Source organism: Fringilla coelebs (genome assembly GCF_963513975.1).
Source record: "Fringilla coelebs genome assembly, chromosome: Z".
Classification (NCBI taxonomy): Eukaryota; Metazoa; Chordata; class Aves; order Passeriformes; family Fringillidae; genus Fringilla; species Fringilla coelebs.
The window spans coordinates 63685419-63711980 of NC_140031.1; the positions used below are offsets into that span (position 1 = coordinate 63685419).

The window sequence follows — 26562 nt, forward strand, 5'->3', positions numbered from 1 at the left end:
GGAGGTAACCCTAGATGGGCAGAATCCATGCTGAAAGCATGCTGTTGAAGCAAGGGAGTCTGACTCTTGACAGCTGTTCACTATCAGTTTGTGGGGGGAAGGAGCAGAGGCTGAACAGATGGGTTTCCAGACTGCACTCAGCCTGTTCATGCACTTCTGGACTCTGTTGGCAGGAATTCTGGTTGCTTTCCAGGTGGAGGTATGATGGAAGCATGGCTGACTGATACCACTGTGGCCTGCCACAGCAAAGGAACACTGTAAACTCATTTCTGGTCTGACTGGAAGGAGTGTTGTTTTATTAGGTAGGGGGACATCAGAGGTACGTTGTGCCGGCTTATCAATTCACCTCTCAATCTGCTCAAGCTGGTGCCAGCTCTGTTGCTTCTTGCACCATGGCTCAAAAGCAGAATGGGGAGAATTTGTTGCATGAATAATCAGCGGTGTATGGGAGATGTAGACTGTTGCTGATGAGTTTTACAGGGATTTGTTATATGGAGATGCAATAGTGATACTAAAAGAAAAAGTGAGACATGCACTTGGGACAAAAAATGATACAAAAATCCCTTGTCACACTTGTATGTATCTTCAATTACGCTTTGTTCCTTTTCTCTTTCCTTTTATTCTTTTGCAAAGAGGCTTTTAGCCAAAGGAAATGTGAAAATGTTCAAGAGCAGCATGTTAATAAACAAGCTAGGGTCAGGATGACAGCCCTGGGAATAGATATTTCTAGCCTAACCTGGATTTATTGTTTTTTAAAGGCAACTAGTGGACTTCACATGGGCTGTCACAGCAGAAGGAATTTCAACCCTTTCCCCAACTAGCTGTACTCAACTCAAAGGTCCTGCTTGGGGGTCCTTTCTCCCCCGCCCCTAAACTAGTGAGAATTTTTTCTCAGAAGAGCTTTCTCAATCATTCTTTCATATTATACTCTCACTTACTCAAATCACTGTGTTTTTTATCTGCACTGTACAGAAGAGTTAAGTAGGCTCAAAAAAGCTGGTACAGGAAGTATTAGTTAAGGATGAGGTAAACAGAATAGTTTTGAAGGAACAAGATACCCTTTCAGCTCTCATATGTTGTCATTTTTATTGTGCTTAGCTTGCTAGTAAATGAATAAAATTTTTGCCTGCTGGTTTTGCATCCAGACTCTGCAAATCCCGAGTGGCAAAATATGAGTGAAACCTTCAGTAAATTAGGTCTGTTTCTGACATCAGCTGCAATGTAGTAGCTAGTGTGCTTTTCCAGTTAGGAAACCCAAACCAGATGAGTCCTTTCATATCCTTAGAAGCAAATGAGACTTGAAGATTCAACGGGTTAGTTCTGTGTCTGTTTTTGCCGCAGAGACTGTACATCTTGCCACATTAGTTTACCAACAGTTTAATGTGGCTTCACAGCAGTGTCACAGAACAACCTTAAAACTTCAGTGAGAAGTGGTGAGAAACACAGTTTTTGTGCTCTTTCCATTTTATGTAGGGTGGCAAAAATGTACAGCTTCTCTCTTTCTCTGATTTCTGGCTATGAAGAACTCTGCTTGAAAATGCTCCTTTGGAGGAGCTCAAACATCTATGCAAACCCAGCTGTTCATTATCATTCTGGCTGCTAAAATTATTAGAAGCAATTGTCTGCAGGAGCAGCCTGTTCCTGTTCCTCCCTGACTGAGGTCAGGTAAGCCTCATCTGGTTTTGGTGTGTGTTGGTGTGCTGATATGTCCATTAATCTTTGTTATCCCTACTCAGGTAAAGACCTAGGAAGCCTTCAGTGTGTTTCTATTTGCTGATGGACTGTGTTGTGGTACTGTGATTAAATTTGTTGAATAATACCAATGTACAAATAGAAAATGGAAATATTTAGTCTTCATTTGGGCTTGAACAAGGCTATGCACTGTTCAGTTTCATGTGTAGGTGCCTTGAAGTGGGAGAGTCCACATACATCTTGGTTTTATGAATCAGGATGTAGGCATGCAAAACTGATGCTATTGCAGCTTACACTAACAATTAAGAGCAATGCAGGTAAACCTGGGGGAAATAGGTTTGCCTGAAGGAACTTGGCTTGCTTTCTGCATTCATTTTCTGTGGATAATTTGAAAATCACTGTGATGAAGCAGTGGGTTTTCTGCTGTTCTGGCTCTTGTCTTTTGTACAGCTGAACAACAGTTGCACTTGTCTGGGATGGGCTGCAAGACAGAAAAGTGTGAGCCTTTTCTAAGCAAGTCCTGCAGCAGCAGTTATGGCTCTAATGCAGCCTGAGATTATTGTGAAGGTGTCTGTGCTGCTGCCTCAGTTGAAATAGAAAGGGGGGAGTGAGATGAAGTTTAAAAAGGTGATGTCTTTCATACGTACTCTTAATTTAGCATTATGTTTTTGTAGAGTAGCACATACTATAGCTCTTTTCTTTGGCTGTGACATGCACCATCATGGTAGAATATAGAGCATAACAAAAGACAGCCTCTCCTAACTATTTTAAAAGGATCTTTTTGTATCCATCTCTTAAAACAAATAACAAAAAACCCAGCAAAAAATAAAGCCTTCCACAATTGTCTCCATGGGTGTGGTTTTGTGCATTGTAAATATTTCCATGTTCACTGTTTGGTGGTTTAGAGAGGCATATTGGAAAGTAAGACTGTAACTGGAAAATTTACCAGAAAGTGTTGACTCAGTTGTATCAGGATCAGGATCATGATTGCAATGAATTTTTATAACATGACATTTTCTGACTTGACCTAATTGGAAAATATTAAATATTGCTCTTCCAGATTTGTGATACTTCCATTGCAAGAAGTGAAAAAAAGTACTGATTTATGATGTTTGCACATGACTGTCATTTGTGTTCTTAAAGCACCTGTTCTTAACCATTCTGTGCTGAATGCTAACCAGATTTATTTGCTGTTATGTATCAGTGTAAGCACAAATACTCTTGAGTGATGATGTGATAGACTGTATACTGCATACACGCAAACACTGCTGCATGTTCTGTACTGTTATGTAAGTCTTGTCCAAGGGGAAAACCCAACACTGTGTAACTGACAGATTACTCTGCAAGTGGGCTTTTAACTAGGAATGGACAGCCATTCAGGGTTTACCTTAGTATAATAGTTAGATAAATCTGCAGACACAGGCAAGGTACTGAATATTAGCATCTGCACAGCTCAGTGCAGGGTATTTGAAACCTACAAATGCTAGACACAAGTTTCTTCTTCCATCAGTCCCTTGCTGACCTACTTGACATAATGAGTAAAGAGATCATAGGCCAAAGAGGATGAGCTGAAACATTTTCCTAGTAATTTCAGTGTTCATATCCCCCACTTTTTCTGTGCTGTCAGCTGTCATTTAATGCATGCAAGGCCTTGGATTGTGATAAGTAAAATCTATGGTTGCATGTAATGACAGCTGAGCAGCTTTCTTCATCTAACCATGGGAAGGTAGAATTCTAAACGAAACTATTTTTTCTCCAGGGCTGAACAGCAAATGCAAACCATTTTTTGTGTCTACATTAATGATCTTTATGGCATACTAGTGCTAGGCTTTAAATTTACATTGGAGCTTAACATTTGTGGTTATATTTGAAAGTTTGTATGTCCAAGAGGTGGTGATTCATCTTTATTTGGTGCTGATCGGGGTTGCTAGATTATCCCCGTAATTCAGTTTGAATGACAGAACAGAAAGATTGCAACTAGGACAATGCTTCCCTTGGGAAAGCGTGTAAAAGTGGGGAAAATTGCAAATAACCACAGTGGTTGATTTCTGCCGCTCGCAACTTGCCAGTTGGAAAATTGCAAATGATCACTGTTGCAAATAATCACTGTGGCTGTTCCTTGCAGTGAACAGGAGAAAAACCAGATGGTTTAGCATGCAGATGCTGTGTGGCTTTTAAGTCCTGCCAAAGGAGGAAGCAGTGCTGATAGTGCCTGCTCTTCCTGGAATGCTGGTTGGGGAAAGAGCTCTTACAAATGGATCAGATATTGTTTCCAACGCTTTGACTTCTCTTTGTTTTCTTAGCATTTTTCTTTTAAAAAATTACTAATAAGGATAAAATAATGGACATTAGTTACCAGGAAAGTTTCAGGCTGTGTTTTCAGCTGGCAGTTGGGGGGTTTTGAGTTTTTTTTGGTTGGTTGATTGATTTTTTTTTTTAATCATGCAATCATTCACAGGCTGGATGAAAACAATGTGCAATTCACATTTCTGTGTTCCTCTTGATGATGTAGCCACAGGTCTATGAAATAAATCTGTTGTAGGAATTATTAAGTAGCAGTTCTTCTCCCTTCCTTGTACTCTATATGGCAAATGCTAGCAGGTGGCTGAAAGAAGATAACATGTCTCATCTGGCTGAGAATATATCTCATCTGAGTTTGTTAAATCAGATATGGAGTTTCTTCTGGCTACAAAAATCTACTGCCGTACTGTACCATGTAAGTTGTACCTGCAGGGAACTTCTTCCCACTATTTGGATCAAAGGGAGGAAGTCTAGAGGGAGGCCTCTGTCTACTGATCCTTCTCTGTGCTCTCCCACATTCCTAGGAGGCTGTGTTCAAAGCCAGTAACATGCAGAAAAGATAACTCCTTTCTGCATTATTCTCATAGAATTAAACCTCCAGCTCTCAGAAAACTGTTCCCTATGTTGTCTTGTTCATATAAACTCCCTTTTGCTCCCATCTGGTTATTCCTTGCAATATCATCCTGAGTATATAAATACATACTGAGTATATAAATAATCATTAAAAATAATTTTGATCAGCGCTTATCTCAATTGATAATTTGATTCTTTTGAGTAAGCTTTCAGCAAACAGAGACTCTCACAGGCAGACATGATGCAAGAAAATATCTTCCTTCTGTGTGAGTCTTCAAGAGCATTTAAATTACGAATGGTTTCTTCTTCAACTCCTGCCCTCTCTCAAGGTGATTGCTGTGAAGGTGAGATATTGTATTCGTGTAGAGCACTGGCAAGGGCACGGGGGACATCAGTAGCAGTCATGAGCAGCAGGACTGATGTAACTGCAGGAAACAGTCATATTCACTATAAACTTCTTGGTCCTAACATGGGACAGCATTAGCTTGTTTAAAATACTCATTTAGACTTTGGTGTTAAGATGGCTTTCAAGGAGAATTTATTCTGTTTGTACTAATCTTAAAACAAATCTCTTGGGACACTGTAGTTTGTGTCCTGGGCTGATGAGAACCTTTGTACTAACTGGTGTACATGGAAATCCCAGCACAGTGTTCTGTTTCCCAGAGAGCTTCTGTTCCCTCTTACCACAAGAAATTAATGTTCTTTTACACAGCTCAGAAGTTTTGGAGCATGGAATGGGGATCTTGAATTTTTTTGTTTGCACTGTTGCCACTTGGATTGCTCTGTTTAGGCCATGAAACAATGATTCTTAAATCCCAAAGGTCAGTACTCCAGGCAGATCAAGAAAACCTACAAACAAACCAGCAATATAGCACTGTGATGTAAGTGGCTGTAGCAGCATCTGGAGTTGGCTCTTACTCTGTCAAGCAGCAGTAAACGTACAAAGTTGTGGAGTTTTTTTGGGTTGTTTGTCCTCTTATCTAAATAAAAAGGGCATCCTTACTCCTCTTCTGTCTTACTGAAAAATGTGCAAGGAGAAAGTAGGTCAGCAGCATCAAAGCACCTCCAAAGAGGCAAGCTCTGCAGAAATCAAGAATTTAAAACTGACAGTTAAACACTGCTTAGTTATCAGAAAATATGGTGTTGAGGTGGAAGGCTTTATAGAATAAATTTCTCCCTCCAAGGAACTGAAGAAAGTTAATTTTTTATATTTCTTTGCCTCTGCCAAAAGAGAAATACATTTCTAAAGATAATTTTCATGTCCTTTAGAAAACAGTATAACTGTCCTTCCAGGCCACCAGGATTTGGGTTTTCTTCCCATGTGTTTTGTTTTTTTAATCAGCCTCCTTTGACTCCACCAACACCTACCCCTCCTCTTCCTCACCCTTCCCACCCATAATGACAAAGGTGTCCTTCCTGTCTTCTTGGGCAGGGTAGTGGTTGCTTGTTTTAATTCAGTGCATACCTTCTGTGGAAAATATTAATGGGGTTTTTTTGCTGGTTTATTGATACTTATCATAAACTGTCTTCTCCCTGCCTACCCCTGCTCTGACTGGCCTAACAACTTCTCTTTATCAGGATTGTTGGAATGTAATGTTGCTTTGAATGCTTTTTCCTGGGGTAATGAGTCATACTTGGACTTTAGTAGTATTTCCGGCATGATGCAGGCAACGTGAAGATGTTGGTTTTCACATCAAGGGGGTTTGCCAAGCCTCACAGGGAACAGGGGAACAAATGTCTCTTCGTTCCTGGAAAGTGGCTCACTTCTGAGTCATTTGGCTTCTGTTTGGAAGAAAAGATGAGGGAAGGAAAATCTTCTCATATCCAGCTTTTCCTGTAGCAAAATCTGGAATAATTACCATTGGGTGGCAGTTGCTGCAGTCTCAAAGCAAAACAGCCCTCCCTGCGCTGGAATATAATTGATGCTCCCTTGTGTCGTAGCAGTTGGAGGCATCCAGCTGGATCTGGAAGCAGAGGGAAAAGCAGTTTGATTTCTGGTGACCTGAGGTGAAATTTGACAGGGGTAAAACTTAACTTCTCTAGGGAATATGCTTTGTAGTAATAAAATGTGAATTCTGCATTACAAGTCCTGAAATATTTTCAGGCTATCTTTCCAAAATGGATGTGAAAAGAAGCAGTAATGGCAAGGCTTGGATAAGTAAGCAGTTGGCTGAGTATTTTGACCTTTTTTATCTGGGAATTAATTCAATGGAAGCAAATGTTCATATCAGGGTGATCTTTGCATTAATCTGTCTTATGCCTGGGGCAAACTGGCAAGTTACTGGTTGATTGTTGCTTGCCCATACACCTGGAGCAAACAGCTCACTGCCCTTCAATGTGATTACTTGCCAGTTCAGTGATTTTCCATTAGAAGCCTCAAGAGCAGAACATGTGTAAAGCAGAGGTTTGAGCATTTCAGAAAAACTTGCCTTGATAGCAAGCACTCCTGCGGATGGGCCTTTGTTGTCTGTGATCAGATCTGGCCCTGGTGTGACCTTTACCTGCTAGAGATTGCCAGGCTGTCGGGATAATGTGGGGGGAAATGCATCAGATGCTCAGCAATACCTCTCAATGTGAACCTGAGCATTTTCAAGTTTCTTTCTGCTTCCACTGAAAATTTCTGGTTTTCAGTGGTAGGTAAGAATACAAGAAATGCAGTTGGCTCTTGTCCTCAAACAGGCCTTGTTCCTGAGTTATGTTCTCATGTACTTTTTTTTTTTTTAATATGGAATTTTATTTTTCCCAGACTTATCCACAAAAAGCCAGTGTGCGTATGGCAAGTCCTCCAAACACTTTTTGGACTGCCCTTTTAGGGCTTTTGAAAATAAAATGTTTGAATCCACATTCCACAAGTTCTGCTGTTTGTAATTCTGCTCTGACTATCCTAGTTAAAGTCAGGTTAGCCTGTTCTGTCATTGCTAACAGAAACACTCCCTCTCCATATGGAGAATTTTGTGTATATAGGAGGAAAAAATGAAAGAAGTTGACTCTGTTAAGTCTATAGCTCTTTGCTTGTTTGCTTTAATGAAATACCTGTATCTTCCTGATGATAAATGTTTGGTCTGCCTGTGTGCCTTGAAAAGTTTTGCGGGTTCCAGATAGCTTCAGTATTGAGATCCTTGTCACTGGAATTATCTGGTAGATTTGAGTGACACAGATGTATTCAGTGAGAATAGCAGCCCAGTATTTGGTGTTCACTGCAGGCTGGTTACAGTTTTGCTTGTAGTTAATAGCAGTTGTGTTTTTTATTTGGTTAGTGGGAAACTAAATCCAGGTCAGTGGGATTGAAGTTGTTTAAATGCTGACTTCTGGAAAGAGAGCAGAAGAAAAGCAACCATCTGTAGTCTGAAATCAGAGGTAGGAGGACAGAAATTCTTCAAGCTGACAGCTTGACAGCTGTCCTCTGTACAACCTTATTCCAGCATAGTGTTTACATGTTAATGTGTGTTAAATAAATGAATGAAAAATCTACTGGGCTTCCTGCAAATAACTATGTATTTGAACAAATTTAACTGCATGCCAAAATGACCTTGAAAATCATTATACTTACATTAAATCATTATACTTACATTAAAATCATTATACTTACATTATACTTACATTATACTTACATTATACTTGTTGGAGTTACAAGTATTTCCAAGTATTTTGCTTCATGCTTTCTGAAATAGGATGAAGCTTTATTCAGCAATGTGGCCATATAAACTCTGTGAGTTCTGTACTGCTGAATGGAGCTGAGTGCAGCTAAATGTCCCCTGTAAAATCCCTTCAATAGAATTCTGTTCCCTGTCCTGAGTATTGCTCTTAGGCTTGTTGGATACAAAGGGCATTGATAACCCTTGTACTTTTCTTGGAAGTCATTTTAAGCGGTAGTTTTTCAAAAGTTGACCTTGCATCTTTGTACTGTTTCCAGCATGAGACCTTCATACTCAGATTTGTCTCACTAGGACAGGCTAGAGCAGTTCTTTTGGCTAGAGAAAGCAGCTGAGAACTGGCAGGCCTGTCATTTTAATTTGGCACTAGTCTTGAAAGTGGCAGCTGAGATGGAGAGAGGTCTGGTTTATCACTTTTGTACCTGATATGTGTGGGCCAGTGCACTTTGAAATCTAACATACTGGCAAGTCTAAACAACTTTATTGCACTGCTGTTGATCAATCTGTAAGTTAATATGACTATATCCAATTCCACTGTAGTTTTCCCTGTTTTTCAGTGGAGCATGCATAAATTACAGATGGCTGTCAGCCTGATAAAAGAGCCACCTATGTCTGTCTTACCACTGATGCTGTGATTGGTTGCATGTAATTTGTTTAAAAGGTTTCCCAATACAGTAGCAGAGTTTGAAAGAATCAGGCAATTGAGATAAGGTAGAGATTTTGTGTCCTGCAGGTTTAGACTCTTCCTGCATATTAGATGTAGACGAGCAAGATGTGCTGTTACTGCGATGCAGGAACCCCAACCTGCACAGTCATTGTTCATTGTCTTTCACCACAAAGGAGAACAAAAACCCTTGCAAAGCCTTAACTTCAGGGAACCCCTCTATAACTAACATCCCTTACATGATTGTGACAGTAAGACTCCTGCATTTTGCCTGTCTAGTTTTTTATCAAAAGATATGTTAAAAATGGGCTGTAAGAGGCATTGTGTTTATTACTGCCTGGTGACATTTACAGATATGGTTGATTTGGGAAAATAGGCTTTTATATTATCAGAACTTTTTTTTTATAGCACATTGTTTGACCTCTTGTTACTGCATGCTGAAGTTTGAGATGAAGGAAATATCTATTGGCATCTGGCCATTATAGAATGGTCTGGTTGTTTTTTAGTCTGCTGCATCCTTTTGGAAGGCTAGCTGTAGAAGTTCACCTGTTGGATTTGGTAAGCAAGTAAGGAAATGTTGAAAACATCACTTTGTTGGCTTCATAGCTGTTCTGTTCCCTTGATGATATATCCCCTAATTCTCTTCAAACTATTTTCTGGAATATAGTGCATCTATATGTAATCCTGTTCAGTTATTTAGGGCTATTGAGGTGTTTGTTGTGCCTGATGTGGCTGCTTGTCCTGTGGAGCTCTATATGTGAGTATCAGAATTGTTCACCAAGTGGGAAGAACAATGTCAAATCTTGTATCTCATAGTATTGTTTCAGTTTCGGTATCTCTCCTAGTCAAGTTCTTGGTTTTACACAGGAGCCCAAACTTCTGGAGCCTGATTCTGTAATAACCACTGATCTGTGAGAACAAGAATTATCTGTGGGAGTCTTCCAGGCTGCTGGCAAAATTAGTGCTTTCAAAACTTCAATTGCTACTACTTTTGATAGTTATTAACTTAATGCTGAATTGTATACAGATATTCTTTTAATCAGCAATACAAATTCTAATTATATAGTTCATAAAAGTGAATTTCTAAAGAAAAAGTTAAATTAACATAGTTTTTTACTTCCTAATATTTCCAAAGACTTTAGCCCTTAGAAATGTCACTGTTAGAGGCTGTAAAATTACTGTAAGAAGTGTTGCATCACAAATGTGCTGTTGTCTTCTACTATTTGATTCCTGATAATCAAGTTTGCGCTGAGCTGTCTGTGTATATAATGCTAACACTGCTTATGGTACAGATTCAGCTGTGCTGTTGTTTATTGAAAGGAACTTTTTCTGATTTAGCTTTTAGTAAAGTTACTTTTATTTACAAATACTCTCATCAGTGAATTTTCAAGCATATTTATACAAAGCTTTATAAAAGAGATTGGAGATATGTGTGTAGAAGTGTATGTGCATACATGCATATGTTTTTATATATTACAGAATCACAGACTGTGGTGAGTTGGAAGGGATCCACAAGGATCATTAAGTCCAGGGCCTGGCCCTGCACTTTCTTCATCTAGGTTGTAGTTCTTTCTAGAAAAAAACAAAATGTTTATCTTTTTGAACCGGAGTATTCAAGAGAGCAGTTTATTCTTTCTATTGCAGTTTTTTTTTTCTCAATGCAGCATTTTTTCTTGATTTGGTTGTTCATAACTAGAAACTAAGAGGATGTATCTTGCTTGTAGCATCAATTTTGGTGTATATTTCTTCAAAATTACCATATTTTTAATGCATAAATGAAATAATTTGTTTTTCCAGGAATAAGGGCACTGTCATTTTGCAGACTTTTCACTGTGCTTTGAGGGGTTTGGAGAAGTTACTTGATTATAATATCCTTATTGATATATGACTTGATTTATGACTTTTATTGTTTTAACAGAGAGAACTGCTCTAGGTTTTTGCTTCATTTGTAGCTTAAAAAGTTCTCTCTCTGAGTATTTTCATAACTTTGCAGTTTGCTACATTAGGTGTTCTTATTTTGTTGTTGCAGTGGTCAGTATAATCACACAACATCTGAAGTTGGAAGGGACCTCTTGATATTGTCTAATAAAAAATCCTGTTCAAGCAGGTTCAGCTAGAATAGATTGCCCCAGAGCTATGTCTAGTCAGATATTGAATATTTCCAAAAATGGATAATTGCCTCTCCAGGCAACCCATTTTTGTGTTTGACCATTATCACAGTCAAAATGTGTTTGCTCGTATTCAGATGGAATTGCATATATTTTGACTTGTGCCTGTTGGCCTGTCAATAAAAGTCTGTCTCCGTCTTCTCTTTGTTCCATCAGGTATTTATAAGCATTGATAATGTCCCCACTAAATCTTGTTTTCTCCCAGCTAGCAAGTCTCAACTCTTTCAGTCTCTCCTCATATGAAAAGTGCTTCAGTCCCTTTACTGAGCTTCATGGCCTTTTCCTGAAACTTCCTGCAGTATTCTGTGTTTTTCTTGTGCTGGGCAGATGAGAACTAGACCCAGCAGTCCAGATGTGGCTTTACCAGTGCTGAGTAGAGGGGAAGAATCACATCTGTTGATCTGCATTCAGCGCTCCTGATGCACCCCAAGTTAGGTTGTCCCTCATTCCCGTGAGGGTGCATTGCTGGCTTGTGTTTAACCTCCTGCCATACAGGACCCCAAAGTCCTTCTCTGCTGAGCAGCTTTCTAGCCTGCTAGTCTGCTATTTTCCGGCCTCCCTGGGTCCCTTTGAATGGTAGCACAGCCACCTGATCTATCATTCACTCTACCCAGTTTTGTATTGGTGGATGGAGGGACTGTGGCTTTGCTAAACCATGGCTCTGTAAACTCCAAAGAATGAAGACACTTCCCATGACCTGGGAACCTATCCCGGGGCTGCACCTCATGAGGGGAAGAAGGTACCTGCAATGCAACACTTGGATCTCTTGAGCTACCCCTTGTGCCTGTTCCTCCTTACTGCTTCTCCTGATTCTGCCCAAGAAGGTTTGATTCTGACTGCTTTTCAGGCAGCTGAGAGCTGCTGTTACAACCCCCTTGATGTGAGATAAGCTCTAATGCTTTTGTTTAATGTTCTTATTCTAGTTCTAGCTCATTTTTTGCTGATACTCTGTAGGTGTATGCAGACAATTTTTTTTTAATCAGCATATGCAATTGTACTGTGTGATTTGTTTTTTTATGTTTTTGTGTCTTCAAATTTCACTTCAGAACTATCTCCTCCTGAAGAGCTAACTATACACAAATTTCAGTATTCTTGGGAATTTAGGTACAGTTTCTTGTGAGTGTGCTTTCTAGCAGCTGACAGGGATTGTGTGCTTCCTGCAATCTGGCTCTACACAAGCTGGGAAATGTTGGTGGAGGCATGAAGCTGTGGTGGTTAACTGGAGCAAACTTTTGCTTCCAGCAAGTTACCAATGGTAGAGGTAGAATTTAGAAGTCTTGTACAAGCTTGTCATCTCTATAATTACATGGCTATTAAGAAATGGGTGGAAGTTGAATGCTCTAAAATTATAGACTGCAATGATAAGACATGGTTAGTAGTGATTCTGATGCAATTTTCTTCCTTGCCAACAGAGTTTCAACAGCAGGAAGGCATGAAGTCCCATCAGAAAAACATGCAGCTCTATGACACACCCTATGAACCAGAAGGCAGTGGTGTGGAATCCGATTCTGAAAGTGTGGTGAGTCGCCGTTTACGAGAAAGCAAATTGCCACAGGATGATGACAGGCCTGCAGATGAGTATGATCAGCCGTGGGAGTGGAACAAAGTCAGCTTCCCAGCTTTGGCAGGTAGGATTCTTAGATCCCAGCCTCAAAATTCCCTCTCACAGTTATACTATATATACTTGCCTTTGGGGTAAATCAAATACTTATGCTCTTCTGTGTATGTGTGTGTGAAGAAATGTCTGAAAAGTGAATGTGGGTCATCTCAAATCTTTACCTGCTGCAGAAATACTGCAGAAACTGCACTTTTTGTTTGGTACTTCAGCCAATCTGTTGTCAATCATCTTAGCACTTGTTTCATAAAAGTAAAAGTTCTGATTCTCCCACTCCTTCTCCCTACCCTCATATTAATGGATGGGATGTAGATAGTGTTTATTGTTGAGTATCTCTATAGTGAGGAAGTTGCTTTGCAGGATCCTGAAATTGTGAAGCCATTCTCAAAGGGACAGTGTGATGAAGTTTTGGGGGCAAGGCAGGAAGAAAAGAGGTGTGGCTCCAGGACTGAGCATGGAAGAAGCCCGAGAGCAGTGATTACTGAGTAGTCAGTGTGCATTTACCCAGATAAATCCTGCTTGACAAACCTGTTTGCTTTCTGTGTTAAAGCTACTAGATCTCTTAATGGAAAGAGAGCAGTAGGTGTCATCTGTGCAGACTTTAGCTTTCAGCTTGTTGTGCTGTGGCATCAGCTGTGTTTGGAGGGTTGTAGCCCAGATGGGTGGACTAGTAGATCTGTGAAAACCTTTCAGAGTCATTACCTCAAAGGGTAGTGGTAGTGATTCATACTCTTCCTGGAGTCTGCTTATAAGTGTGATTCCTCCAAGGATATGTTCTGAAACCCTTCCTGTTTAGCATAGCTATTAGTAACCAAGTGCAGAAGGAGAGGAAATGCCCCTTATCAAGCTTGGGATAACAGCCAAGGGAGGGGACGGTGTGTGCAAAGCTGCCATTCTGAGGGACCTGAACAGGCTGGAGAAATGGACTGACCACAAGCTTACAAAACCTAATGAGAACAACCTAAAGACTTGCATCTGGAGCAAACTAACCCCCTGCAATCATATGGACCTAGATCTGTTTGACTTGCTGGAAGCTTTGCTAGGAGGGCCTTAAACAGCCCTGGGGGAAGTGGACTAAATGTGGCTAGCAATGCTCTGCACCATGATGAAGGCTAGCAGCATGCTAGCCTGTGTGAATAGGAGCAAGCCAGTGGATGAAGCCTAGTGACTGTTCCTCTTTACTTCGTATTTCTTGAGTTATGCATAATGCTGTGGCAGGATTCTGGTATAAGAGCAATGTTGATAAACATTTTTGTTAGCACGCAGCCAACAAAAAGACAAGAAACTGCAGCATATGACAGGACATGTGAAGAGATGCTGAGAGAACTGGGCTTGCTTAGCCTGGAGAAGAGAAAACTTTGGGTGGGACATAGTGTGAACTTTCTAATGCCTGTGAGGAGATCCTCAATAAGATGGAGCCAGTTTCTTCACAAATGAGCAGGTGTGTGATGGGAAGATGAGATATAGGATGAATCAGTAGAGGTTCTGACTCAAGTTGGTTTTTTTCTCTGCAAGAGCAGTTAAATATTGGAAACAATTATTCAAGGAGCTCTTGCAGTCTCTATCTTCAGATTTTTCTCATCCTGTGCGAAGAAATGACTGGATAAACAACCTCATCTGATCACATAACTTCCCACACAAGGTTGGTGATTGTGTGCTACCCAGAAGTAATTTTTCTTTCAAAAACCAGCAATTTCATTGCTTAATGATGCTGGGATGCAAGCTGTGGGACCAGTATACATCTGTCTCCAGTGAGACCTCATTTCACAAATTTTTGAAATAGTAATAGAGCAGCTACAGAGACTGGATTTTAAAAGTTAAGTCTAATGAGTCATATATGGGCATATGTAAATTATTATCCTTCATGTATTGGTCATATTGTATGAAATCTGAGTTTTATTTCATTTGGGTCTTGTCTTAACCTCTGTATTCATCTTTGTGTCCACTTTTTTGGTCTTTATCAGGTAAATTCTGAAATAGGGTTTTTCTGAGTTGTTTTAAAATGAAGAATCGTAATTTTGTTATTTTTTTCTTTATATCTACTTTTCAGTTTTAACATGTAACTGTAAATTAACAAGGTCAGTCCAATACAAGATTTTATGATTGGTTTATGTGTAAATATTCTTTCAAATACTATGCAGTTATGAAAGCACCCAGAGGAAAATATTGCTTTATAGAATTAATAGACTAAAGAGAGGTTTAATTAAATGGTTCTATGATATGGTTGGTTTACTTACAGGCTCAGCATAGATAATTGTTATTTAAAATAAGAAGGGTAAGCACTTTTTGAGATTAATTAGATTTCTCTCATTACGTCTGCCATGTATTATAGATTAATTTGTTTTAGGTACAAGGTTATTTTAAGTACAAGAATTTCTTTTGTCACAAAGAAATGTCTAAGGATTGTGAAATTCATCTGGAGGGAACAACACACATTTGTGATGAGAATTGCAGGCACAGAGTCTTATGAAGCAAATGTTTTTGATTTGTCAGGTGATAGACTGTAGAAACAAACCAAAATCACCAGCAGCACTAGAATTACAATGAACCTAATTGCTCATGCAAGTCTTTGAAAGAAATAGATTGTTCTGCCATGATTTCAAGATTTGTTGCTGAAGCATAGCTAAAACCTGTTTATCTCCAACATGGACTTTGAGATTTGTCAGAATGAAAGTGTGCACAAGCTAGGAGGCTGAGGACATTGTGTCTGTGCTCTGACTCCTAAGGATGAGGCTGAGGCTGGTGTCATGCTGGCATTGTGGACGGAGCAAGATGTTCGTAGCCTGTGGATTTTGCTGTGCTAAAAGATGTGTCTCTGTGTAGCAGAGCTGGAATGCAGCATTTTGACTGTCTGCAGCTGGAGTTCTTTCACAAACAAATTTGAGGTTGTTTTATTGGAGGCTGTCCAGCTGAAGCTATAATGTGTTTTTGATGGCTTTTATGGGAAGCAAGCAGGTCTTGTTAGAACTCCTGCTGAGCTGGGCAGACTGGTTTGCCCAGAAGAGTTGAGGTTGGCAAAGCAACAGGAACAAAGTAGCTTCCAGGTACACAAGTCTGGCTAGAAAAGGAGATAACACCGGGGAGAGCCCACTGTATAGCTAGAAGATAGCATGAGCACCAGAGGGCCCATTGAAGAATGTCACACTGACACTGGCTTCCACTGAGGTTGTGAGAAATCCGTCCTCTTCAAACTGTCGTGAGGGCACAGAAAACCTTTGGGTAAAGGAAATGCTTGTGAAGTCTGCAAAGCCAGTCTCAGTATTGCTTTACAGAATTGTGACCCTCTCTTACAAAGGGGGTCTCAATGGTAAAGAGGGCCATTTTGGTAGCAGTTTCCAGCACTGATCATGGGCTCATTGAAGAAGGACTGATATATGCCAAACTTTTTCTGGCTTCTACTGCTGTTGAATGGAAAGGTGTTGCCTAGGACCCTGAGTGACCTAAAGCGAGGGAGTTCTGGCATGCCACTGTCACAGAGGTAGGCAGGAATTACAGTGCAGTGGAAGAGAGGCCACATGGAGAGTGTAGAAGCACTGCAGTCAGTTCCGTAACTGCAGTGGCTGGATACAGCTTTGTTTAAGAGAGGATTCACAGCAGCCAAAACTCTGACCTGATTACAACATTGGGTGGGGAGGTACCTGACTGGGAATCACACTTGTCGCTTTAATCTGCCTGGATAGCCCTTCAAGACTGCTTCTTCCTGGGGGGGGGGGAAAAAAAGGCCAGAAGTCCAGACACATGTCTGAACTTTTCAATCAGAGAAGAAAGCCCCAACATTCAAAAGCATTTGAAATTTGACTTTGTCATATTTTTGGAGAATAGTTCCTGTGTCTTATCATCATGTTTGTGACTTTCTACACAAGCATATAGAGATAAAAAAAGAGGGAATGTTTTTAAACTAAAAGAGGAGACATTTAGATTAGATGTTAGGAAGAAATTGTTTAGTCAAAGATAGAGAAGCAAGGGAGCAGGTTGCTGTGTGTGAATTGTGGATGGCCCTTCCCTGGAACTGTTCAAAGCCAGGTTGGATGGATGGGGCTCTGAATAATGTGATTTAGTGGACAAAATCACTGCCTGTGGTGGCATCTCTCTGCTCTTAGGGGTTTGCAACTAGATAATAATTTATGTCACTTCCAGCTCAAGCCATTCTGTGATTGTGTTGTAATGTAAAGTTGTTAACAGTCAGAACTGAGTTTGTTATGTGAACTGAATTTTTTGGTGTCTGAAAGGTGTTCCTTGTTCAGAAGGTGACAATAAGCTCACTGGGTTTCAGAGAGTACCCAAGTTACATCCGGGTGTTTTTCGTAGAGTTAAAGTAATAATATGTCACGGGCAAGTATCCACATGCAGTGTTTCTCCTTGTTACGCTAATCAGCTTTCATTATCCAGTAATGAGGTTAAATCTGAGTTTATATTAAGAAAGAATCAGCATATTTCCACCATGCATACTTAGGAATGTGTACATTGTAGCTATGTGCGTTTGCCTAAATTTTTCAATTTAAAAAATTGTGCTTACTTTCTCTGAGTAGAGGGGGCATTTGGAAGTGTCCTAAGCTTCATGACAAAAGCATAAACAAATATTTAAAAAACAGCTCCAAAACACTTTCCTCATCCAACATGTCTCTGTGCATTATGATTTTGAACTTGAACACTGCAGCTGTCTGCTTTAAAAAACTTAATAATGTCACCCACATGCCTACTTGGCTGTGTGTTATAGTAAGTTCACTGTTAAGTGCATGAGGCCGGTAAGTTTTGTAGGGAGTTCCTTCAGTTCTCCTTGTAACATTTTTCTCCAGTATTGCTGTTGAAACTCACATAAGGACTGATTGAGCTGTTTGTGCTTGTGAGCAGGGTGATTTTTTACCTCCTGACACAGTCAAGGTTCTCTGCCTGGTCCTTGCTAGATGGCCTTAATATACAATCATTTGCAGCTGGGAGTGTTAGGTTTTGATGAAGCAGCAAACCATAGAAGGCAATGAGAGTCAGGAATATGGTGTGGGTAGATTCTTTCACTCTTCCTGTCAACATTCTGTCCTTTAGTTTTTGGGGTTTTTTTGATTGTAGCTATGGGGAATCTGTAAGTGTAAAATGAGAATGCTGACATCATTAGTATGTGCATTAGGATACAGGTGTTGCAGTGTTTTAATAAATTACAGTTTTGCAAAATAAGTTGTATTTCTTTTCTGGGAATAATGTAGTTAGTAAGAGAAATGATGAAAGGCTATTTTTCTTTTGTCATCTGTTTCCTAGACTTTAAAGGGAAAAGATTTGTGCCAGCAGCGTGTGAGTGGATGCACTGTTAATTCTTTGCTGCTTGACAGTATTTCTAATGTAGATGTTAGCTGCCTGCTTTGCCCCCAGATCACTGTTAGGATGATACCACATAACCTGAGGCAAACTGATGTTCTCACTTATTTCCTTTTGGAATTATGGCAGGTAACTGAAGGCTTGTTACTGTTATTTGTTTAACAGCATCAACTCTGGAGGATCAAAGTATCAAACGTCAAGATAAGCAAGAGTTATTATAACAAGGTTTAGAAAAGTATGAATGTTATTACTGGAAAAACAAGAGAGTTTTAGGACTGTACTCTGCATAGTAAGAAACACTTTACATGATACATATAACTTTGTAGATAAAGCATCTTAATGCTAGTGGGTATATGTTTATTCTCTGGGGGGTGTGACAACCACTGTAAGTGCTACAACTCTTTTGGTCCTTGTTAACCTTGCCTGGAGAGGTAATTATTGTGTGTCTTGCAGCCCAGTTTAATGGAAGTGGGAAACGGCAAGCATCTCCTTCTCCCTCAAATGACCAGCACAGGCAATTAAGAGCACCTGGAGGAGGCTTTAAACCTATCAAACATGGCAGTCCAGAATTTTGTGGGATCCTGGGAGAGCGAATAGATCCAACTATTCAACTGGAAAAGCAGATGTAAGTAAGCACAGTAATTGCTCTCTAGCTCTTTGCCTCCTTGCTTACAGGAGCAGTAAGTACCCAGATCCTACTGTCCAGCTTTCCTCCTCAGTATTCTCAAAGCCCCAAGGACTAACTCTTACTAGTCCTGCAAAGTGTAAGTAATTTTTGGGGGTGAGCAAAATAGCGTTAAACAGGAAACTCATCTCAGAAACAGTGAATTTTATCTGTCAAGTACATTCAGATATTCCATTTTCAGCCTTGTTGTTTATACTACGTTAGGGGAAAAAAAGTTGTCTCTCACATATAACCAAATTCTGTTTAAAGGTGCATGAAACCAATATATTTGTGGCTGCAGAGCATGTTTCTAATACATCAGATTTGCCTTGCATCTGGCAGTGATTATCCTCCAGGGAGAAAATGATAAGACCACTTAAACAGCTTTCAGAAAAGAGATTTGTTATTTCTACCCTTGTGCTATCAAACTTGAGGGCGATATTTAGATGCTCTTCTATCAGCTTCAAATTCAGGTTCTAGGTAAATTCCCTGCAGTAAATGTCCAGTATCCACAAGAGTGGCCCCTGTCCTGCCTTATTGTTGCTCTTCCTTGAACAATTTGGACAGACTGGCTTGTGTGGAGGAATGACCCACTGTCCTGTATCAAGGTTCAACCTCAGAGAAAGGACCAGAATTCCTGCTACACAGAGAAAAATCCTGAAAAGTGAAAAAGTAGAGCAATTTACAAAAGTCAGACTGATATTCCTGGTCACAGAGAAGTCAGTGGATTCATGCAGTAAAGTGAAGAAGCTGTGTCTTGAATCCCTGAAGGCAGTCCTCTCCAGAAATTGTCATTCTGGATTAGAGGCAGAATTTATTTGCACTGGAGAGGGAGGGCATAATATAGCATGGATGTGAGTATGGACTTTGTGAGAATACTTTGTTCCTTAATGCTAGTAGTATTGAAAGGATTAAGAATCCTTTTACACTTAGAACCCTCAGGAGGAGGGTTTGAGAGGAGGTAGTTCCAGAAATTGCTTTCCCTTTGACATTCTATTTTTCAGGCAGTATTTGGAAGCTTAAGTTTGAAACAGATAATATCATCCACATGTTGTCATGGTCCATCTAATCAGCCTCAGCCTTTGAACCATCTGCCCATTGATTGTATGCTTATCTCCAGTAGAGGAAGTAGCAACCATTATTGTGAAATAAGTCACTGATACTGTTAGGTAAATAACTAAAAGGCTGTAAATTTAACTGTAGATTTGGTCCTCCAAGTTGGGTAGTTCCAGCTTGCCAAAGTTGCTGACCCAGTCCCAAATACATTAAAAATAACTTCAGGAAGGTGAGTTTCTGTTACCTAATGTTTGACTCACAAATACGCTGTGGTGTCATTCTGTCTTTTAGTATAACTGCAGTTAAATGTCACAATTGAAAACGGCAGGTCTAGTTTTTCCTTTTTAAGTATTCAAATGTCAGTGACATGAGGGTTGTTTTTTTTTTTCTTCAGCATGATGGATCAAACCTAAAATGAATGCAGTTAACAATGATGCATCCTAAAGTGAAAGAGTCCACATTTATTTTACTATAGGATATTCATAATAATGCAAATTACTTGTTCTAGTAGTGTGAGACATCTCCACAGCACATGCAAAGCCCTTCCTTCTTTTTCTGCAAAAGTGGAGTCTGTTTTTGCAGAAAGGAATACAAGATCTAAAGAAAAGGATGCACACAAATTGGCAGGTGGATGGGTAGATTAGGATATTCCCCAAACAGGCAGAAATACCAAGGTGAGTTGGTATATAAAGAAAATATTTTTAGTTACTTGTGAATGAGGAATCTGTGACTGTGAACTTATTAACTCATGGACCCAGGGGAATAAAAGTAATTTGTTCTATTTCCTCAATAACAGTGTAAAGAAAAAGTGTGTTCTGCTGTTTCCATTGTCTTATTGAAAGTGAATTCCTCCCAGCCTTATAATCAAGATCTTGTGGTTTCCTGTTTTGCTCTAACTCAGAAACAGAGTTGTGCATTATATAAGCTGTAATAACTTATTATACTTACTTACAATTGATGTTGCTCTCCTGTCTTCAGGGGAGTAGTGGCCCCTTAGTGGCTGAAACCTGACCATTGACAAAGTAAGGGACATCAGGAAGAGAATTCTGTAAACCACAATCACGGGTACTTACAAACTTGGGAGGAGATCCTGTTAAGGGTCAAAGTGTGTGATTATGTTAGAATTTTGCTTTCAGGTTTGCATTGTGTGCATGTGTTTTCCAGGATATCTTAGAAGACATTCAGGTTATTTCATACTTTTGCGCTGGTGTCTTTCAGAAGCTGCCATTGCACTTTTTTATGACCACATCATTGATGTTTGAAATTTGATCTTTCTTCTCAAATGCTCATATGCTGACAGTCAAAAAAATGAGTGCACCCAGGATAAACAGACCCAATGCAGTTGAACAGCAAATCTCTCAGGAACTTAAAGCTGATTATCGCACTTTGCTTATCGCACTAGGTAGCTGTAACAGGAGCAATCAGAGTGTCCCAATTACATGGGCATATGACTCACAAACAATTACACTTCTGGATACTGCTGCTTACTGTCAGGTGTAGCCAAAACAGCTTCCAGACGTCACATCTGAATCAGATGTCTCATCTTCTGTTTACTTTCAACTCTAAAGAGCAGGTTTTTCTTCCTCAAACCAGCCCTATGTTCTTTTTCCATATCTCTCCAAATATCACAGTTAAGCATCTCCCTTATTTTGGTAAGGTAATATTTCACTTTTGTTTTATTTGGCCCTTTGGGGAGAAAATAAAGATAATTGTAGCTAATAGGAAAAGTTTTTAAGTTCTCCCAAATCCATTTCTTGATTACACTTGTGTTGATATTATTCCATCACACTCAGAAGGCAATCTAGTCTTTAAATTGCTTGTTAAGAAATATCCTTCAGCAGTAAATATCTAATGGGAGATGAGGAGGAGACTGTCTGAAATAATTTGTATCTGTGTCTCCATCTTATTTGTGAAGTGATGAAGCTGTCAGGGCCTTCCTTTCTAGTTTGTCTTGACTATACAAATATAACCTCTCTTTAGTTCCCTCTAATGAAGACTTTGGTTTTAATCACACACTCAATTAATTTTTAATTTGGGCACCAACTTTTTTTTTTTTAGCACATTCATCAGATTTGACATTGGAACCACCAGCAAAAGGCAGTTAAGGGAATGATTTCTGTCAAAGGGGCTTATCTGGTCTTTATTCACCTGTTTTTTAGTTGGAACGTCTTTCTTAGAGTAAGAACAAATGGAATTAAACTCTTTTACACAAAGCAAGCAACAGTTCCCGATAAAAACAGACAGAGAGCACTTCTGATGTGTTCATTGTCTTGCTTAGGCAGACATTATGTGGTAGTGCCACATAATGTTTCAAAATGCACCTGGCAATTGCAGGGAGGGAGTGATCTTTCTCAGAGCCACGTTTGACCGTTTGACACAGTACAGGGCCAGACACATTACACTGCTCTGGAAACTTAGGGAAGGGTCAAAGTGTTTACTCCTGGAGTCTCAGATTTTGAAAGCTGATAAGAGAGCAGCGTGCACTGAGGAGCTTCTTTGTTTGCAGTGGCTAGTTCAATGAAGGACCCACCTCTCCTCACCCAATTTCCTTTTTTCCCTGAGTTGTTCACATCCATTCTGCAGACCCACCAGAGATGTATATAAGGCTCTCAGAATTGTCACACCTTTGTTTAGAATGTGCCTTTTTGACAGATCTTCATACTTCATCACTCTTCTCCTTTTTCAAAGATTTATTTTAGCAAATATTTTCCACTGTTAACTGTTCATATTCTCCACATATGATCTTCAGTTTCTTTGCCTTTGTTGTTTATTTTGTGTATTAGTTTAAAAACTGATATATCCCAGGGATGAAATAGAGCAAATTGTATATCATGGATCTGTTTGCAAGATAGATTATAAGGTGTTTCTCTAAATGGGAATTTCTTACATAGACATGTACAACAATCTTAATGCATCGCTTCCTGGTCTGCGTTTATCCCCTAAGCTGACAGGAACAAGAAGCCTCCACAATTTGTAATAACTTCAGAGTTTTTTATCCATAATATATTAGATTTTAAAGGTATCCATGTGCTATTGGTAACAAATCACACTTTAAAAAACTAAGTAGTGAAAGCAGTATGAGTGGGAATATTTCTGTGTGTTAATTAACCTCTTTGCTTTTTTCTAGATGGTATCATGGAGCAATCAGTCGGACAGATGCAGAAAACCTGTTGCGTTTATGTAAGGAGTGTAGCTACCTTGTAAGAAATAGTCAAACAAGCAAGCACGACTATTCGCTTTCACTGAAGTAAGTATTTGTCAGTAAAACATAGTACATAGTAAATGTATTTATAAACCTAACTTCTCTGGTGCCATACGAGAAAATTATCCAGTTTGTTGCCGCACTGTTTTATCTCCGAAGGATTTCAGAGTGTTTGGGACTGTGTGATGTACAGTTACAGTCACTGAATTGGTATCTTCCTGTCTGGGGATGTTAATAGATTTTTAGTCTTCATTTGGTATCCACTTAACTAAATAAAGCTGGATTAATTTTTTTTTTCTGGTTCTAATTTGAAATGCTCCTGCTGCTTCTGCTTTTGGCTGAATAAGGAACTGTATTGTTTGGGGATTTTATTCCTTTTGTTTTGTTTGCTTTACTGGAGAAAAACTGTACAGCGTTGTTACAGTTCTTCAAAGTAAAATGCCCAGGATTAAGGACGAAAGATCTACAGAATTAGGAAATTAGCAGTATTCTAGTCCTCTCACTGCTCTGAATCTAGCTTAGGCTGAGCAGGATACATTACAGATGTCTTCAACATACCATAATACAAATTCATAAACTCTTGGGGTTGGAATGGAGGATCAAAGATCATCTAGCCCAATTCTCCCACCCGTGACAGGATAAGAAGTTCACTTCATTTTCTAGCTGAGGAAAATTGTCAATGTTTTATGTGCAGGAGAAAAAGAAGCCCCTTTACCTTGGTATAGGCTTGGTATAGTTAAAATTCCACTCTAGAACTTGAGAAGAAAAATATTTTGTAGGAGTGTATTTAAAATCATTATTCCTCTGCTACTATTTTTGGGATCTCTCTGTAATGCAGAGGTTTGCCATGAGCTGGAACACATCTGCTTTGCAATTGTGGTTGAGTTCCTGTTATCTCTTTTGTAATTTGATCTCTGTATACTCCAATATAGGTGTCTTCTAGATATTTTCAAACACTGAAGCATTAATGGCACAAGCTTTGGAATAAATTTTCTCTCAGGCCTAAATTGTCCCTTAAATTCAAAGCCTTGGAATATGACCTATTTTTAAAGGTATTTTACTTAACTCTTGCATCAGCCCAGTGATTTTTGTTATTCTGCCAGTGCACACTTCCAGAGGAAAGGTGACAGTTAAAAATATATTTTGCTGCTTTGGACAGCTGCATTCATGCCTTTAGTATCTTTTTGTAGTCTCTTTGGACAGAACTACAACATCTCCATTGTTTATTAGGTGTGTTTTGGCTTCTTTTAATATCATGTGTGAGTCAGCTTCTTTTCTTTTTTTTCTTTTTTTTTTTTTTTTTTGTTAAATGTTTCATTTCTGCTTCAGGGAAAAAGTAAGAATCATACCCTGATTTTGTGCTGAGACTAAGTAACAGTGATTTAAAATCTATTCTTCTGTTTCATGTTACAAGCTTTTCCTAAAGCGAAAACAGAAAGCAAAAACCAAACCCAAACCACTTCACTCTAGTTTTTTTTAGTTTTCTTTCCTCTAATAACAAAAGATTGTTTCCCAAAACACAGCAATGAGAATCTACCCAAATATTACCTGTATTTGAAAAGTGAAAAGATGGTAGAACTTGCTCATTTTCTTTTAATATAGCTGAATATTTCATAATGGAGACCATTTTTTCCAATAGCAGGAAGTCTTTTTATGTTCTGTGGACATTGAGAGAGCCAGACAGGCTTGACTTGCATAGGGAATTTGTGGGAGATATCTGTTTCTTTCAAAATCCAGAAATTATCATTCCAAATACAATGAAATGAGTGTGAAAATAGCTTTATTGCTAAATTAGCATGCATCTGTGTATAAAACAGTCACTGAGGTTGTTTAGGTTCCTCATGTCAATGTCTGTCACTTTCAGATGGTGTAGTTTACCCAGTGAAATTTAATTGCCCACTGAAATGTGGATTAGTTATATCTGGGGGCATCAGAGAAGGTTTTATTGAAGTACACATTTATGTTGCCCATCTCAGTTAGAAACAAGGAATTGGTATTGCTGGTGACGAGTATTTGAAGCTAAAAGCATCTTTCTGTGGATTGGGATCCAGAGAGCTAAGCCTCCTTATCAGCATTGTTTAAATTCTGCACAGCAGAAGAGGAAGAGACTATGATCTACCTTCCCAGAACGAAATGATCCCAAAGGCATGAGGAGCAGCTGTACATTCTCTTGAATCTCCTCTGTCAGCCCTGTATCATTCCCTGTGTTTCCTCTTCTCTGCATGCCTTCAGGGTTGTAGATATTTGGCTTGCTCATACCCGCGCACTCTTTCCTTAAACACAATTATAATTGTAGAAAGTTAGGTAAAAATTGGAGACCCATACTCCTGGTAAGTGTGCTGTAATCAGAAATTCCTGGCTGCTGTTGAAATGCCTAGTTTCAAATTCCTTGTCTGACACCTGTTCTTTACTAACAAGCACACTGGTGAAAAAGGTAGATGTGCAAATGGAAGAGGGAGAGCCATTTCTTACTTATAAATGTTTTAGGTGTTCAGCAATTACTTCAGTGAACATCAAGCTCACAGAGATGCCTTTCTGATGTAGCAATAGAAGAGGATCTCAGCATAGGGCTATCATATTTCAGTCTGGCTCAGTGAAGACCAGGTACCAACTAGGCTCTACTAGCTAATACTTTGTCGGGATTTCCCCCTCCCAAGGCTCTTGCAGCAGTGTACACAGTGCCCTCACCACTTCATTTCCTGACTCAAATTTCAATTTTGGGAAATGTGGCTGTTGCTAATTTTAGATAAGGATTATCTCACAAGTTAACTAAATGTGCACTCTGTGAGCAAAAACAGTAACAGGCATTGCTTTCTGATCTGTCAGGTAGTTCCTGCATAATCACAACCACTGGAAGTACAGAGCTGAATTCAAAGAGGGTGGTGCCTTTTGACATCCTGATCCTGTGGACTCATAAACAGGCATGTGGTTTCCCTGAATAGCAAAGGAAACTGCAAGCTCTGGGGTTTTTTGTCATTACAGTCTGTAGAAGTGGTCCGGATTTCCAAAGTTGAGTACATAAACTTTGGGTAGTTCTAGGTTCTGGATAAATGTTGGAGTTTATCAACAGCACCTTTCTGTTGATTTTTGTTCTTGGAAGTAAATATTGTAATATTGTAAAAATAACAAGTTTCTTCCTGTCAGTATAATTTACAAAGAGGTCGGGGGATTTTTGATGTGTCTCTAAATTAATAATTGAATAAAAGTATTTGAAAGTGTATTACTAGTCTGTTGTTAGCCTAAAGCATAAAGTCCTGGCTGTTAGCAGAAAGTATGGATTCAGTCATTTCTATGGAAAATCCAGCAAAGCTGAGGATTCTCACTACCTTCAAAGCAGCAGATGGGAACTGGTTATAGAGGATGGAGCCTGGGCTTAGTAGTGATTTTCACAGATTGGGTGCAAATAAACACTTGTACGCCTTGTTTGTAGGGAAAGAGATGTTTATTTTATCATGGAGACAGTGTCTGTCAGGTGTAGTAGGACAGTGTTGTGTAAAATATTCTTGAAAAAGCAAAGTGAAACTGGAAGAACAGTTCATAGCTCAGCCTCTTAATGCCTCCAGTAAATGATTTTTCAATTATTTTTTCTTTTTTTTTTTTTTTTTTTTTTTGTCTGGAGTTAAGCAGTGACCTTTTATTTTATTTTTATTTTCTTTTTTGTTTTTAT

At 39.2% G+C, this 26562-nt stretch overlaps 1 protein-coding gene across 1 annotated transcript in view; it reads left to right on the forward strand.

Annotated features, from left to right (window-relative positions):
- The window catches only part of SHB (SH2 domain containing adaptor protein B), a 57173-nt gene that overhangs the window by 22940 nt on the left and 7671 nt on the right, over positions 1 to 26562 (forward strand). Inside the window, exons 3-5 of the mRNA XM_084225310.1 lie at positions 12464 to 12679; positions 18427 to 18598; positions 22821 to 22940. Of these exons, the coding sequence (XP_084081436.1) occupies positions 12464 to 12679; positions 18427 to 18598; positions 22821 to 22940 (508 nt within the window). The remainder of the gene's footprint in view (positions 1 to 12463; positions 12680 to 18426; positions 18599 to 22820; positions 22941 to 26562) is intronic.